At 33.9% G+C, this 13,688-nt stretch overlaps 4 protein-coding genes across 6 annotated transcripts in view; 2 read left to right on the forward strand and 2 right to left on the reverse strand.

Moving 5' to 3' along the window:
• Window positions 1-3,802, reverse strand: part of LOC119637686 (palmitoyl-protein thioesterase 1) — a 9,591-nt gene extending 5,789 nt beyond the window's left edge. For 2 of the 3 annotated variants that reach the window (XM_038033889.1, XM_038033890.1), the window contains exons 1-4: window positions 3,667-3,802; window positions 3,375-3,612; window positions 2,992-3,300; window positions 2,808-2,934 (exon numbers count right to left, since the gene is read on the reverse strand). In XM_038033889.1, the coding sequence (XP_037889817.1) occupies window positions 2,808-2,934; window positions 2,992-3,300; window positions 3,375-3,612; window positions 3,667-3,763 (771 nt within the window). In that variant the 5' untranslated portion in view covers window positions 3,764-3,802. Of the gene's footprint in view, window positions 1-2,306; window positions 2,520-2,807; window positions 2,935-2,991; window positions 3,301-3,374; window positions 3,613-3,666 lie in introns of those variants that run through there. The other variant, XM_038033888.1, reaches the window with a different exon arrangement.
• Window positions 60-2,186, forward strand: LOC119637682. Its single transcript, XM_038033875.1, has one exon. The coding sequence runs from the start codon at window positions 150-152 to the stop codon at window positions 2,184-2,186; it is 2,037 nt and encodes a 678-aa protein (XP_037889803.1). The 5' UTR covers window positions 60-149.
• A 1,189-nt stretch (window positions 3,803-4,991) lies between the features above and the next one.
• Window positions 4,992-8,291, reverse strand: LOC119637671 (retinal homeobox protein Rx2). The gene is made up of 3 exons (XM_038033866.1): window positions 7,917-8,291; window positions 5,644-5,761; window positions 4,992-5,554 (listed from the first exon to the last, which is right to left on the reverse strand). The coding sequence occupies exons 1-3, from the start codon at window positions 8,121-8,123 to the stop codon at window positions 4,992-4,994; spliced, it is 888 nt and encodes a 295-aa protein (XP_037889794.1). The 5' UTR covers window positions 8,124-8,291.
• The window catches only part of LOC119637683 (chitooligosaccharidolytic beta-N-acetylglucosaminidase), a 72,051-nt gene continuing 64,121 nt past the window's right edge, over window positions 5,759-13,688 (forward strand). The window contains exon 1 of the mRNA XM_038033877.1: window positions 5,759-5,775. The gene's annotated coding sequence lies outside the window, so the exon portion shown is untranslated. The remainder of the gene's footprint in view (window positions 5,776-13,688) is intronic.

Consider the following 13,688-nt stretch of genomic DNA (forward strand, 5'->3'; position numbering starts at 1 on the left):
TCAACACTATGAAAACTTTCAATTCATTTTTGGAAATATATTTTTGTATTATATTTTGAAGAGAGCTCCTAGAGTAACTGAGCAAAGAAAATAAATATATATATTTGTATAAACTTTACATTTTGTGATTACGAGAAAAATCAGCAAAGATGCGTCGTGCAACCATTTTAAATGATTCCAATCGTTCAGAGTTGAATATATTCACTCCAACATCAGAGTTGTCGTATAGTCACCCGATTTCAATGGATCACAATCGGCGATTAATCAATGAAATCGTCGACAAAATATTTGATGACCGTAAAGGTAACATTGACATATCTTCGTCAGAATGCTCCAGCAAGAAATTGCAATCATCTGAGCATAGTTTTGATAAACGTTTAAAGTACTGGAAAGATGTTTTGCGTGATCGTGAACGTTTAGGCGACAAAATACGCAAACAAACTGCTAAAAGCCGTAGCGAAATTCTCTACAATCGCGTAAGTACCGTTGATGAGCGAGATAAACATACTGTGCAACGTTTAATGGATTACGCACAAAGAATGGAACCAATAAGATTAATGAACTTGCAGCCAGGCACTTTAAGAGAAAAGTGCGCTATGGAAACTTGTTTACTTGTGCCCGAAGTGCAAGAAACCCTGCCAAGAGCTGAACGGGATATGGGTACAGTTGTAGAGATTTCAGGTATACCAAAAGTAGTTAAAACGGAAATGATGGGAAAACCGAAATATTATGACTCTGAAAAGGAATATAAGTGGTTAAAATCAAAAGTCCTCGAGCAGAGAATTGAAGAAATCGGCGAAGATATAGAGCGTGTTATAGAATACTATCCAGATATCGAGAATTTACAAATTGTTGGCGAAAGTTTGATTAAATCTACTGTTATGAAACGCAGTTCGGATATACAGGTGCTGCGCCACGTTGACATCGTTAATATCTCCAGTGAATCTACGCAAGGCGGCTTACAAGCTTTGGAAATCGTTAGTGGTAGGCTTGATATAATTGAAAATGTAGACTATGCTATGAAGGTAAACGACTTTACCTTCGCAATGGGTGAGAAGCGTAGTTCGAAAAATGTTAGTGTCGAGGTTAGTTTTGTATCTCAGCCGTTTGAAAGAAAAGTCAAACAGGTGCTTACCATTAAAAACCTTGGCAAAAAAGTGTTGAATTTCGAATGGACACATCGCTCGTATTATGAGAAGAATTCAGTGCTACTGAAATCATTGGATAATGAATTTCTGTTCGATCGAAGGCCGTTTCGATTGTATTCGAGTGAAATGAGAGAAATCAATATTCTTTATCAGCCCCGACGAGTCGATATAGTCAAATCTAAATGGATTTTGAAGGTGGAACCCCAATTTTTTTGCCGCAAATTGGACGGTATCGTAATGAAATTATCGGGTATTTGCAATGTTCCACCCGAATATGAGAAAAAAATTTTGGATCTTCAAAGGGAAGTTATTGAAAAATCCAATTTGACAATGATGCGCAAGTTAACCACTAATTTAGCTTCAACTACTCCGCTAATACGGCCTGTTGAAGCGGCATGCCCCTATCAGCGTGTTCTTAACGAAATGGAATTGTTCGAACAACGCAATCCTGGGTACAAATGTGAGCGTTATCATGATCTTGAGTTGTTGAGGGAGCTTTATCGACGGGTCAAAAAACCGCGTTCACAACCCTGGAATTTGGAAATTGATACTCTCAAAAATGTCATCATCCTCATATCTAGTCCTAAACAACGTGCTTTATACATAAATGAATTAGCTAGCATATTAGGGCCCATGAAAGGACCATGTATGGACTTGGAAAAACGTATAGTCGAAAATCCCGAGAAGGATCGCACTAAACTGGTATTTGTACGCGGTATCATCTGTACAGGCATTGATGATTGGGAAGAGCTGACATTAAATTTGGAGGAGGCATTTGTAAAAACCACTTTACCTATATTCCATGAAGAAGTTGCAAAATATTATGCTACATTAGGAGAAATTGACAGTGACGAAGAGTTCGAAGAGCGTCAGTATCCACCAATGCACGATGAAAAACTGGTTCGAACATTTGTCATTGAGAAGCGCGTAAGACGCTTGAAAGCATTTCGTGATTCACTGTTCATGCAAACTTACACTTTGTTATGCAACTTTATAGAGGATATCGTCAACATTATTGAAAGCACGGCTGCGGTTTAAAATTACAAGGCGTTGTAAGGAGCTCTTTACTGCATACCTATGTATTTTGATGCAAATATTATCGGTTTTCGGAATTTGAGAAATATAATAAAAATCGTTACTTTGAATGTTTAATAAAATTTGTTAAACATCTTTTATTTATGTGCACTTTGCTGATTTCACTTTCGACTGCCAAACAAAACATGAAGTTAAATTTAATATTGATCAATCTGCTTCTTCGCTCAAAAACGGTATTATATGCTTTAAAAACCATTCCTTTCGGAATTGTAAATGATCACCTTCCGTTTCTATAAAAACCAATTTGTTTTGTTTTTCCATTCCAACCAAGCCCAACTATTGTCGAAATTCGTTATTAAATGAATATGAAGAGAAATCAACCCAAATATATTTGGGCTCTTTTATACCCATCACCTCCATCTTGAAAAAGATTTGCACAACATAAAATTTCAATTATATATGATATTAGGTGGCTGTGGCCCATTTTTTTTTTCTTTTGTACAAGTAGCGTAGCATTACTAACTTTTCTGAAGCATCACTCTGGTTAACAATATTTTGGTAAAGTAAATGTATCTCCATCATTTGGTGATGGATATAAAAAAGGATGATACAGTATTTACTCACCGTGGTGTAAACTTTACTAGATTCCAGCGGCAATATTTCTCGGTCTTGGTTTGCTTTATAAAATTGGAACCACTGAGATTCTAAAGGTTGAACAATTGTATCGTTTAGAAATTTGACCATAACAAATCTATGAAGTAAAATAAAAGGTTTTGTTGGTTACTTCAAATGTTATTAAAACACTTACTTATCCAGTTTTTTTAGATTGTCCGCATATAAACCATTGGAAAATACCTCATTGTTAATGTCAGCGAGGAAGGTGCTATGAGCCTCGTACTTATCTTCTTGAAAGGGATCATGCCAATAAGTGGCTTGAACAGAAAATTGTTGAGTCCACTCTTCATAAGCAGCATAATTTAGCAATCGTCGTATATATTCACAAGTGTGTAGTTTCAAAGAGGGACATTTTGGTAAGCCAAAAACACCTTGATGTTGACCACCTAAAGAAATAAGAACCTTCATAGCTGGTTTCGGACATCTTTGGGCTACAGCACGTCTAATGCATCACAAATCGAAGTGAAAAAATATATTAGATATCTCTTCTTTTTCCTAACAATAACGATCATTTACAAAAACTGTCCCCCTTGGCTAAACCCGATAGCATTATAACCTCCGGTAAGTTTTTTATCTTTAGCTAATTCCTGGCAAACATATTCCACTTGTTTATTGGGATGTATAAAAAAGCCGCTCTCATAATCCGTAACAATATTACCACCGATCTCAAGCGATTTCACGTACGTGTTATTCAGCTTGGTTTTCAATAGATTTGTAATGCTACCCACGCTAAAGGGAAAGCAACAAGTATCGCCTACATGTGATTTAAAAATTGTCTGCACTTTTAAGAATATTTTAACGTACGCACCCATGCCATGCCACAAAACCACCGGATACTTCGCAGCATCCGTAAAAGTATTCCAGAAGAACATCCAAAACAAATACTCCGGTATTTTTAGCAGCATATCGTTACACTGAATGCTTTATATAAAATATATTAGAAAAATATCTTCTTCTTCTTTTGTTTTCAGGAAATTAATAACCAAAAATTCGCTGGGATGTGTAAAAAAGGCTCAATGTGAACACAGAGTTCTTTGTTTAGTAAAGTTGGGGTTAGATTTGGTATGTAGTTAGTTATTTATTTTAGTGGTTATTTGATTAAATTTTTTTTAAAACTATTTTATAGTTTGTATTAAAACATGCATATTACTCGTCCGCCACGTAGGATAGAAAAGAAGAGTGAGGAGTAAATTCCGATGTGTAATGTGTAATGTTGTATATGAGTATAAAAAGTTGTATGAAGGAATTGACGGGTGTGAGAGCAAAAAAGCCTAGATAGGAAAGTAGGAGAGTAGGTTCATAAATTTACTGTAAACTCTCATGTCTTGATGACAAGATTCAAAAAAGGAAAAGATTGCAACGTAACCCGTTAAATTGCGAAAACGCAAAATGCCAAGAATGCTGCGGCCACGAAGACCACATATACTCACTTGGCGAAGTGTGGAATAGCGAATAGAAGTGGTAACATTCGAACAGACAAACAGGATATCGTCAAGAAATTGTAAGGCTCCACAGGTGCATAAAGAGCTGATTATTATGTTAATTTTGAATAGATGATCATTACATCTCATGTGATTGAGCATCAGCGTGTTAATAAGACAAATAATGTCACGCCTGAGTTCGCGATTGATAAACCAAGGAGACTTATTTATTTGCGGAAATGAAGAGTAGAAACGACGGCCATAACGCGAATTATCCCATCGCTGTTGCCATGAAAGGTAGAAAAATATTCTTTAGGGAGCAAATAGATTGCTGTCCACATGTTTTTTCTTCTTCTTGATTCCCAAAAAGCTAAAAGCAAAATAGTCACACATCTGTTTCCTTATTTTTGCTGACATGAAACGGGTATAAAGGAGCAAATGTTTCTAACTTAACTATTTGCTCAATTGATTCAATAGTAATAGCCCAATTTACTTTAAATGCAAAAAGAAGAAGTTTGAACTATTTTTGATAATGGAATTTACAACAAGAACATGACTGCAGAATTTGTTATGTATTCAGTACAATACTTATACAAATAAAACAGTATTAAAATATATACGAAATGTGACGTATCATTCGGTTAGTTATTGCTGAAGATTAAATTTATTAACAAAAATTTCGATTAATACCAAAAAAATTAGAATGTAAAGATTAGTGCACCCCATTAGTAGCAATAGCTAGTGACTCCTGTTGATTACTAGTGTTAACAACAGTTTGTTGTGCTTGTCGACCAGCATTTGAAAAATCCAAACAAGAACCGGAAGTCAAATCGATCTCCTCTGAATCCGAACTGTCTGAACCATCATCAGAGTTTTGCTCCAAATGCGCTGCAATTAAACGATGATCTGTTGACATCTGCCCGTGTAGAGTTTCTGTTACTTGTGAATGATGCTGTTGGTGTTGCTGTTGAAGTTGTTGATGTTCTTTATACAATTTCAATTCTGTATAAGTTTTATCTCCCTCATCTTCACTATTGTTTTTATTAGTCTTAGTTTCTGTGGTACCAGATTTTTGCGCTTGCAGCTGCTGTTGTTGAAAAGCAGGATGCATCATAGTAAAATTTTGTGCTGTTTGATTGTTATTATCATTTAATGAGTCTTTGCTATTAGAATTTGATAAATTTTCCGGTATTGATATATCATTTTGTTGTATCGTTGTAGGGGGTGTAGAAGCTGCGGTAGTTGCATTTAGTACTGAACCACTTGATGTACGTGCTGTCGGTGTTTTAGAGATGAAAACTGAGTGTTAATGTGTACTTACGGAAATTGTTCTTTTCTTTTTTTGTTTGGTTAAAAATAGTTACCTCCTTGGCCTATAACAGGTGGCGTGCCTAAACTTAAGCATCTCATCCGCCAAGCATCTTGTAATAATTGCAATCGAGCTTGCTTTCTCCATTTTGCACGGCGATTTTGAAACCAGACCTGAAAAAGAGAAGGTTAGACTAGTTTTTAAGCCTAAAAGTTTAAAATATTGATAAGATCGTCTGCGGGACTGTGAATGATGATTTTGCGATTTCAAGAAAAGAACGTTCGTATGGTTATTAAATAGTTCATCCCATACAAAAATATATTATGGACAAAGTATCACGAAAGTAATTTTGGTGTCACTATTCGCGAACATTACGTACTTGAATAATACACGTAATCGGCTCATTTCAATTAAACCAAAAATTTAAAATTTAACGAGATTTTTATTATGTTATATGAGTAAATTCGACTTTCTACACCGATAGTGGCGTCCACACGTTTTTAGTAAACTGAATTATATATCGAAATGTGGATGTACAACATTTTTAACAAGATTTATACCAGTTGGTGAATAATAGCGTATACTACTTTATGTTGAATGAATGAGCTAAAGGCTCAGTTTTTTTTACCTCATCCAGCATCATAGATAGTATAATAGTTTAAGCCAGGTTCGTTCGCCCTAACTTATTTTCCGGTAGTAGCAGTAAAATGTTTTGACCCGTGTCCTTTTTGTCTATTGGCTACGTTATTGAAAATTTATATATCAGCTTATTTTTTATATATGAATTTGCGACGAACTGACAAGACATTTGCCAACAATCAATGTAATCCTGAAAATCAGATTAGAAAAATGTATTCATATCGATGTTGCGAGCGCGCCTGCGTGCGTGTGTTCCTAAATATTATATAGTTTAAAAAACGTTAAGCCTAACAAAAATATTCTTTAAACCCACAAGCGCATGGGTATGCATTCCATAAATAAAGTGTATACCTGAGATCAGGTTATCTAATAAAAATTTTTTAATAGAATAAGGCCGTGCTATCCGTTTTAAAGTGATGAAAAGTCAGTAGTAATTGTTCTAAACAATTTAACGCAATGGATGCTGTTGATCATAAAAATTTGAAGCAAAACAACATTTTTTTCCGCAATTATGCAAAAAAAAATTTTCTCTTCCAAACAACATTGGACAAGAAAATTTTATTTGCATAATTACGGAAACATTGAAATAACATAGAATAGAGGTTGGAATCTATTTGGATCAAATTTTTAATATTTTGGGGTAGAATTTGAAAAGTTTTTGTTAACTATATCGAACATTACGTTATAATTAAATTGATACCTGCTAAAAATTGTAACTTACAGGTTTTTGCCTAGCGTGAAAGCAATTGGGCGCGTGCATTTTTTCATTGTTTTTGTGGCTATTATTTTATTTAAATTATATATTATTTAAATTAGTTGAATAATTAATATGGCATGACTACATCGATTTCAAATTTTCAATTAATCAAGAGTATATGTTTATTGACGAGTCCTTAATGCGTCTTTCTAGATAATACCAAAGGGAAGGTAAATTCAATTCCATCAAAGGCGAAAGTACAAATGTAAGTGCATCGATTATTACTTTTGGCCATAAAAAATATATATAACTTATTTTTTTATAAAATAAGACTATTCTTTAGGGGAAATTCAATACCTAAGTTATGATATGTGGATCTAGTTTGCCCACCACTATATAATGGGGGCCTACAAATTTCGTTTGCCCTCATAGACTTAGTAAAAGCTATTATTTCTTGATCAAAGTGATACCGTGAAATAGAAATGGTCAGCTTGTGAAAACAATACAATAGTTAGAAACCTAAAACAACTTACAACAACCAACAATAACTTACAAACTAATTCCGAAAACAAAAGCGATGTCGGTTTGCCTTCTCCGCCTACAAGTAATACAATTTTCACCAAAATAAAATAAATGTAGTATACGATAATATGAGTAATCTGCAAAATATAAGGAAACGGCAATAACTGTCATAAATTGATTCTATAAAAACAGCTTTTATCGGTTGGTAGATCAAATATAAACTAGAAAGACTTCAAATCCATTGCAAAAAATCAAAAAACTTTATAAGATTACTACATCAAAACAAGATTTATTTTTAAATCAAGTTCGCTTTCTTGACTGTCAATTAATTTAACATTTTATTGGAACATATTTAAGACTAAAATCGCATCAAAATATGTTTCGTATAAATTTTCCTAAATAGTAAAAATATAAAAAAGTATCACTCATATCGCTAATAAGTCTGTGGAAAGATATGTTTTCTTATTCACCTGGACACGAGCTTCACTTAAACTTATTCTTAACGCAACTTCTTCGCGTAAAAACACATCAGGATAATGAGTTTTTTGAAACAAAGCTTCAAGTTCTTGCAATTGCTGAGGGGTAAAGGTAGTACGATTACGACGTTGACGCCGTCTACCAAACATGTATTCCGTTAAAAGATCTCCCGGTAAAGGCGAAAGAAATGGACCAGCCATATCTTAATTCATATATTAAATGTTTTATTAATTAAATAAAAATTTAATTTTTTTATTAATTATTATTAATCCACTTTCTGTTAAACTGGAGATGTTACACGTTACACGTTTTAGTTGTAACTGCTCGTGTCCACTGAAATGGTGTGCCTTTTTATTTTGCATAAATTACAATAACAACAACATCCAGAACAACAACAGCAAGAACTCTAATGGTAGCAACGCTTACAACAAATACGACAGTAATAACACCATCATGAAATGCTAATATTATCATTGTATTATCCTTGTGTTTCTCTTTTGTAAGCTTGTAGTAGTAGTAAGGTTTATATTTTCTGTTTGGATATAGGTGGGCATGTGTTTCAATGTGTGCCTTTCCATATATATGTATACATGCATATAAAATAATAATTGTAAGATTATTAGTAGCATCGCCCGAACTGCACACGAACAATGTGCCGAGACTCAGCTGTGTTTTACAATTTGCGCGCCATTTACGTTAATTTCTAAAGCAAAGCAAATAGGACATTGTATTTAGGTGGATATGTGTGCAGGTGTAAATTTGTATGAGTATGATGTGTTATTTGTCAGTTTTGTCGGCATTGTTTGCTCATTTTCATTTACACACTTCCGTTTTTCTATCCTTTTTTGCGCCATTTCATGTTGCGAAACTCTTATCTCTATGAGTGGTAACAGCACGTGTTAAAGTTATCTTCTCTTTCTCTCTCTCTCTCTCGCACATTTTTTTTCTCTAGTTCTGACTTCGAGTCTCTTGCTCTCTCTCTTTCCTTCTCTCTCTCTCTCTCTCTATCTCTCTCTCTGTCTCTCTCTCTTTCACTCTATCTCTTCTATAAAAGAGTAGTATATAAAGTAAGTCACATGTAATTGGATAATTTATTGTATTATGTAACAGTATTAGTCTCATTGTTACTGGTTCAGTTTGAAATAACCTCAAATATGAATCACTTTTCCATATATAAAGAACTTCAGAGAAATTGTTTTAAATTAGGGTTTACTTCATTTCAAGTGAAAGAAGAAGAAAAAAATTTCACTCGACTGAAATCGAAGAAATTTCTTGTATGTAATATTTGATTGCAGGATGACGAAGGCAATCGCTCATTCGATATATATAATATCGCATGAAACGTGTATTTTAAATCATATTTCGCATCTCATAAATGATTGTTTATAGATAATGCACAGGCTTGCAGGTGAATTTTAAATTTATCCTGACGTGGAAATTACATATCCGATTTCCAGTTTTAACTATTGTGCTCCCAAATTTAATATACCTTGTTTGGTCGCAACAACAAAGGAACGAGTTTATTTGATTTCAACAGAGTTGTTTGAGTTATCTGCTTTCTTTTTGTTTAATATGAAGTATAATACAAGTGGAGAAAATATATTTCAACAGCAATGCAAACAGTAGCATTCTTATATGAATCTGTATATACATATTGTTATTGCTCGTCCAAAATTACCTTGCCTTATTTAAGCTTTTGTTACAAAATAGCATACGCAACTCTCAAATTGCACGTGTTATAAGTAAAAAGATTTTCAACGTAACATTTGCCTATAGGGCATACGTAGCAACATTAGGAAAAATTCTCATTCCTCCAGCTCTAAAACGTAAATGCTCTATTTTTTTAACATTGTGGCGTTTATAGCTGAATTTATCAATTTAAGGGGGGAAGGTTGCATTGTAACACTTTGCGAAAAAGTATTTTTGTACAATTCTTGGTTGGATGAAAGGAAAGGTAATAGAACATAGCTAGGCATATTTATTAGTAATAATCAAAAATTATTATGCAAAAATATTAAAAAATGGCAGCGTAGTAGTAGCATTCTTACAGGCCATCTTCAATTTAAAGGAGTTGGCGTAATCTAATGTAACGGGTACACATTTGATTCGAATAAGCGAAAAGAAAAAAAAATGTCTAACCTGTATATAGAGAAGTATCTTACGTAGAAATATTGATCTTTGCGTGATTGTCAAGAATTTGCACAAAGAAGTTCAATTTTTGACCAAAAAAAGCGCGTATTTTGTTTATAGCTCTCAATTAACTGATTAAAAGTATATGTCCTACTTCTTTATAGAATGTTATTTTAAAGATTCGAATGAAAAGAATAAAAACTATTGGAGTTATGTTGGATGGCGTTTTACAAAACCTTGTTGTTTAAACTAGTTTAAAGTTTTGGAATGTATTATAAAAATGTACTTTTTATTATAACATATGTTTATTTTATTATTTTTAACATTAATTACTAGCGGGCAGTCCCAGAACAGTAAAAATGCTCTTCCTTATTCATATATTTTTCTTCATTTCCTTACCTCGAAGATTTTATGGTCAAAAATATGTATATTGCTGCATATGTCGAAGACAAGACCAAAACAAGATTGCATGTTTGACATCTTACATATTGCGAAATGATAGAGAAAAAGGCAAGCAACTGTATGACTCAATAACCAAGTTCATAATTAACATAAAAATTTCCATTTCACATTTGTAATTTCTTGGCATATATACCGGCGCGTTTTTTTATCTATTTCAGCCCCTTATCTGAACAAAGCTACGCTAGCTTATTCTTATTTGAAAATGCTTTTAAATAAACACAAACACCTTATAAACATATATTCCAGCAGGTAAAGTAAATATCAACGGATAAGACATTACACTATAACTCTACAGCTTGAATCCAGTCAACATAGGTAATCTTTTCGGAGCACAGGGTAAAAGCTCCAAAACAAAAGGGTTTTTCAAGTAATTAATTTTTTTCCACACATTCTAGAATGTTCAAAGCATTCACTAAGCTAATAAAGAAAAGATTTTTTTCTGAAAAATTTACAGCGGTTTCCCTTCCTTAGGTCGTATTCCGTAAAATGGTACATTCGACGTATAGCCGTAGGCACAACCATGTGGCTAAGTACTATATATGCTAATTAAGGACACTTACAACAGGCGAAAGTCGCTGTGCGGGGCACGTATTTTGAGATTGTAGTGACAAGGTCAAAAAGTAAGCAGATTGATGTAAATAAGTCGATTTCGATTTGCATGTAGATCAAGCACACGTATAGTTTATAGCATATGTATTGCCGATGCTTATTTCTATGTTAGATCTGTTTACCATTCAATAAAAGTTGAAATTTGTGCCGATATTTTAAGAGCGTACCGATCGAAATCTGTGATACATACAAATTTAAGTATGCTTGAATGCAATAGCCGAAAATTCGAGCTAAATTCTTCTCTCTAAGAAAAGGGAGAACAGCATCGGAAACTCCCAAGGAGACTTTGCGTAATCTTGTTTCAAGAATGCTGATGCCCTAGTTGCTTTACCTTTGGCCAACCAAACACCGATCAAAAGAAAAATTGGTTGTTATTTGACGATTACAAACAATGGATAACAACTTCTTCATAAATCAATCAGTTGCTTAGAAGTGTAAGGAAGCATGCAGAGTTTTGTGCACAAAAATTTAATCAATTTTCATAAAGTCCCATGTCTTGAGCATGATTTATGTTACTTTGCAATCCCATTTTAAGTTTTTGCGTTAGCCTTTAGTGCAAATGCCAGCCTCGATTAGTAGCAGCAGTATTATGGCTTCGTTTGGAACGAAAATACATCTTTTACAAAGTGTACAAAAAATAAGAGAACCTCGCAAAATCGCACCAAAGATCGCCAAAAATAACGTGTAGACATACAATCAATTTTATATTGCCTTTATCATTTAGTCACAAACATCGATAAGACGACAAAAGAGAAGAAAAAAGACAGATATGTATAAATAGATTTTTGACTTACCTGCTCTAAGTAAACCTCTTATGCCAAATGGACTCAGCGGGTTTTAAAACCCGGCCCAACCGAATATGGTTTACTTTGAGAATGTCGGAACATTTTTGCCTCCATTTAGGCATACGTATGTATCTGTATGGAATTTCCTTAAGGCAACGATTCTGCCAATATGAAGTGCTCGTTGAATGATCAATTTATATTTGATATAATGCATTCGGCTGGTGCTTCGTTTGCGGTTTTACTAATTAGACAAGCCAGTAAACCGAAAGTGGACGTTACTGTTGAAAAGACTTTGTGTTGGCTGTAAAGCTTTTTACAAAAACAATACTATTGATGTCTTAATTAAGTGAAAAGCAATTATCAGTCTCATATTCGGAAAAAACAACGAGAACAAGCGGAAATAAGCTCAAAAGTACGTTTGCTTAAATCGAAAAGCGTGATGTCTTCAGGAATCTTACCTGTTATTGCCTGAGATATTGAAAACTTCAAAATTCAGCATTTGAATGAAGCTCTTCAGCATAGTTTGCTTTAATAAGCAGTATCTAGTAACGTAACTTTTCATTTCCTTCTGTTAGCCACATTTTGGCACTTTTCTTTAGGCAATATCAACAAATTGCTATGACAATATATCAAAAACATTTATATTTTCTCTGTAATGAATATGGAGAAATAACTTGCTATACTGAACTTTGTTTAACAGTGACCCCATCGAGTTCAAGGACTGTGTTCACATATAGATATATGCATAGAAATAACAAAAAATTCACAACCTAAGAAACCAATGAAATACGGCTTAAATAATAGTCCAAAATTAAGCAGGCGTGAAGTTAGTCCACTGTGAGTAGCACAATTTTTTAATTGCTAAAAGGTGGGCTATCTTCACAATTGGTTCACGCTTCTGTTAAGGTCATTAATAATGGAAGCATACCCAAAAAATAACGAAATGATTGGAAAAGCTAAAGGAAAATCGAAATGCAAGCTTAAATAAAACTAGAAAAAAAAAATGTTTGCTGCTGTTTACCATATAGTGCAATAACGAATTTCGTCAAGTACAGGTATTTGACATGTCTTAAAGAGCGCTAAAACCCATCAGAAAAACATAATTCCTTTATTCTGGCCCAGGTTCATCACCGCCAAATGCGCCCCAATCCTGCCCTCTCTATATACACAAGACACTAAATGCAAAATGTTGCGATGTGTTGCTAAGGAAATGTTCGGTCTTATATACATAGTATTTTTGTTTTTGTGGCTATTGAAATACAGTGAAAGCTTCTTATTCGCGCTTCCTTCATTCGCAGTTTCAATTTTCGCGGATGAAAAAAATGCGACTCGATTCCCATATTCGCGACTATAAATTTCTTTATTCGCGGATTTTTTATGACTGGTTCCGTAAGGGTTTTGTTTCTGAAGGTGAAACTTATTTTAAAAAACTGAGTTTAGACTTTAGAGCACTTTTAGTTTTGGACAATGCACCAGGTCATCCTCGCGAAAAGGAAACTATGCATACAAATATAAAAGTGACAATTTTACTTCCCAACACGATGGCTTTGCTTCAACCTATGGACCAAGGAATAATCCAGGCCTTTAAGCTTTATTACATTAGACGAACCTTGAAAATCATATTGGATAATATGGAATGTAATCCTGATATGAATGTTATGGAATGCAGGAAGATATTTGACATAGTAAAATGCATCGTAAACATAAAAGAATCATTGGAAGAACTGAAGCCACACACATTGAAGTCATGCTGGAAAAAACCGTGACCTGCTCTGACTG

The sequence above is a fragment of the Glossina fuscipes genome, unplaced genomic scaffold (assembly GCF_014805625.2).
Source record: "Glossina fuscipes isolate IAEA_lab_2018 unplaced genomic scaffold, Yale_Gfus_2 60, whole genome shotgun sequence".
In the NCBI taxonomy this organism is placed as follows: Eukaryota; Metazoa; Arthropoda; class Insecta; order Diptera; family Glossinidae; genus Glossina; species Glossina fuscipes.

What these genes read in the sequence shown, in the direction of transcription:
- LOC119637682 (XM_038033875.1), top strand. Translation starts at nt 150, where the DNA reads ATGCGTCGTGCAACCATTTTAAATGATTCCAATCGTTCAGAGTTGAAT.
- LOC119637671 (XM_038033866.1), bottom strand. Translation starts at nt 8,123, where the DNA reads ATGGCTGGTCCATTTCTTTCGCCTTTACCGGGAGATCTTTTAACGGAA. An exon ending in TAAGTGAAGCTCGTGTCCAG is followed by an intron (nt 5,762 to 7,916) that starts GTGAATAAGAAA and finishes TCTCTTTTTCAG; the next exon opens with GTCTGGTTTCAAAATCGCCG. An exon ending in ACCTGTTATAGGCCAAGGAG is followed by an intron (nt 5,555 to 5,643) that starts GTAACTATTTTT and finishes AAACACCGACAG; the next exon opens with CACGTACATCAAGTGGTTCA.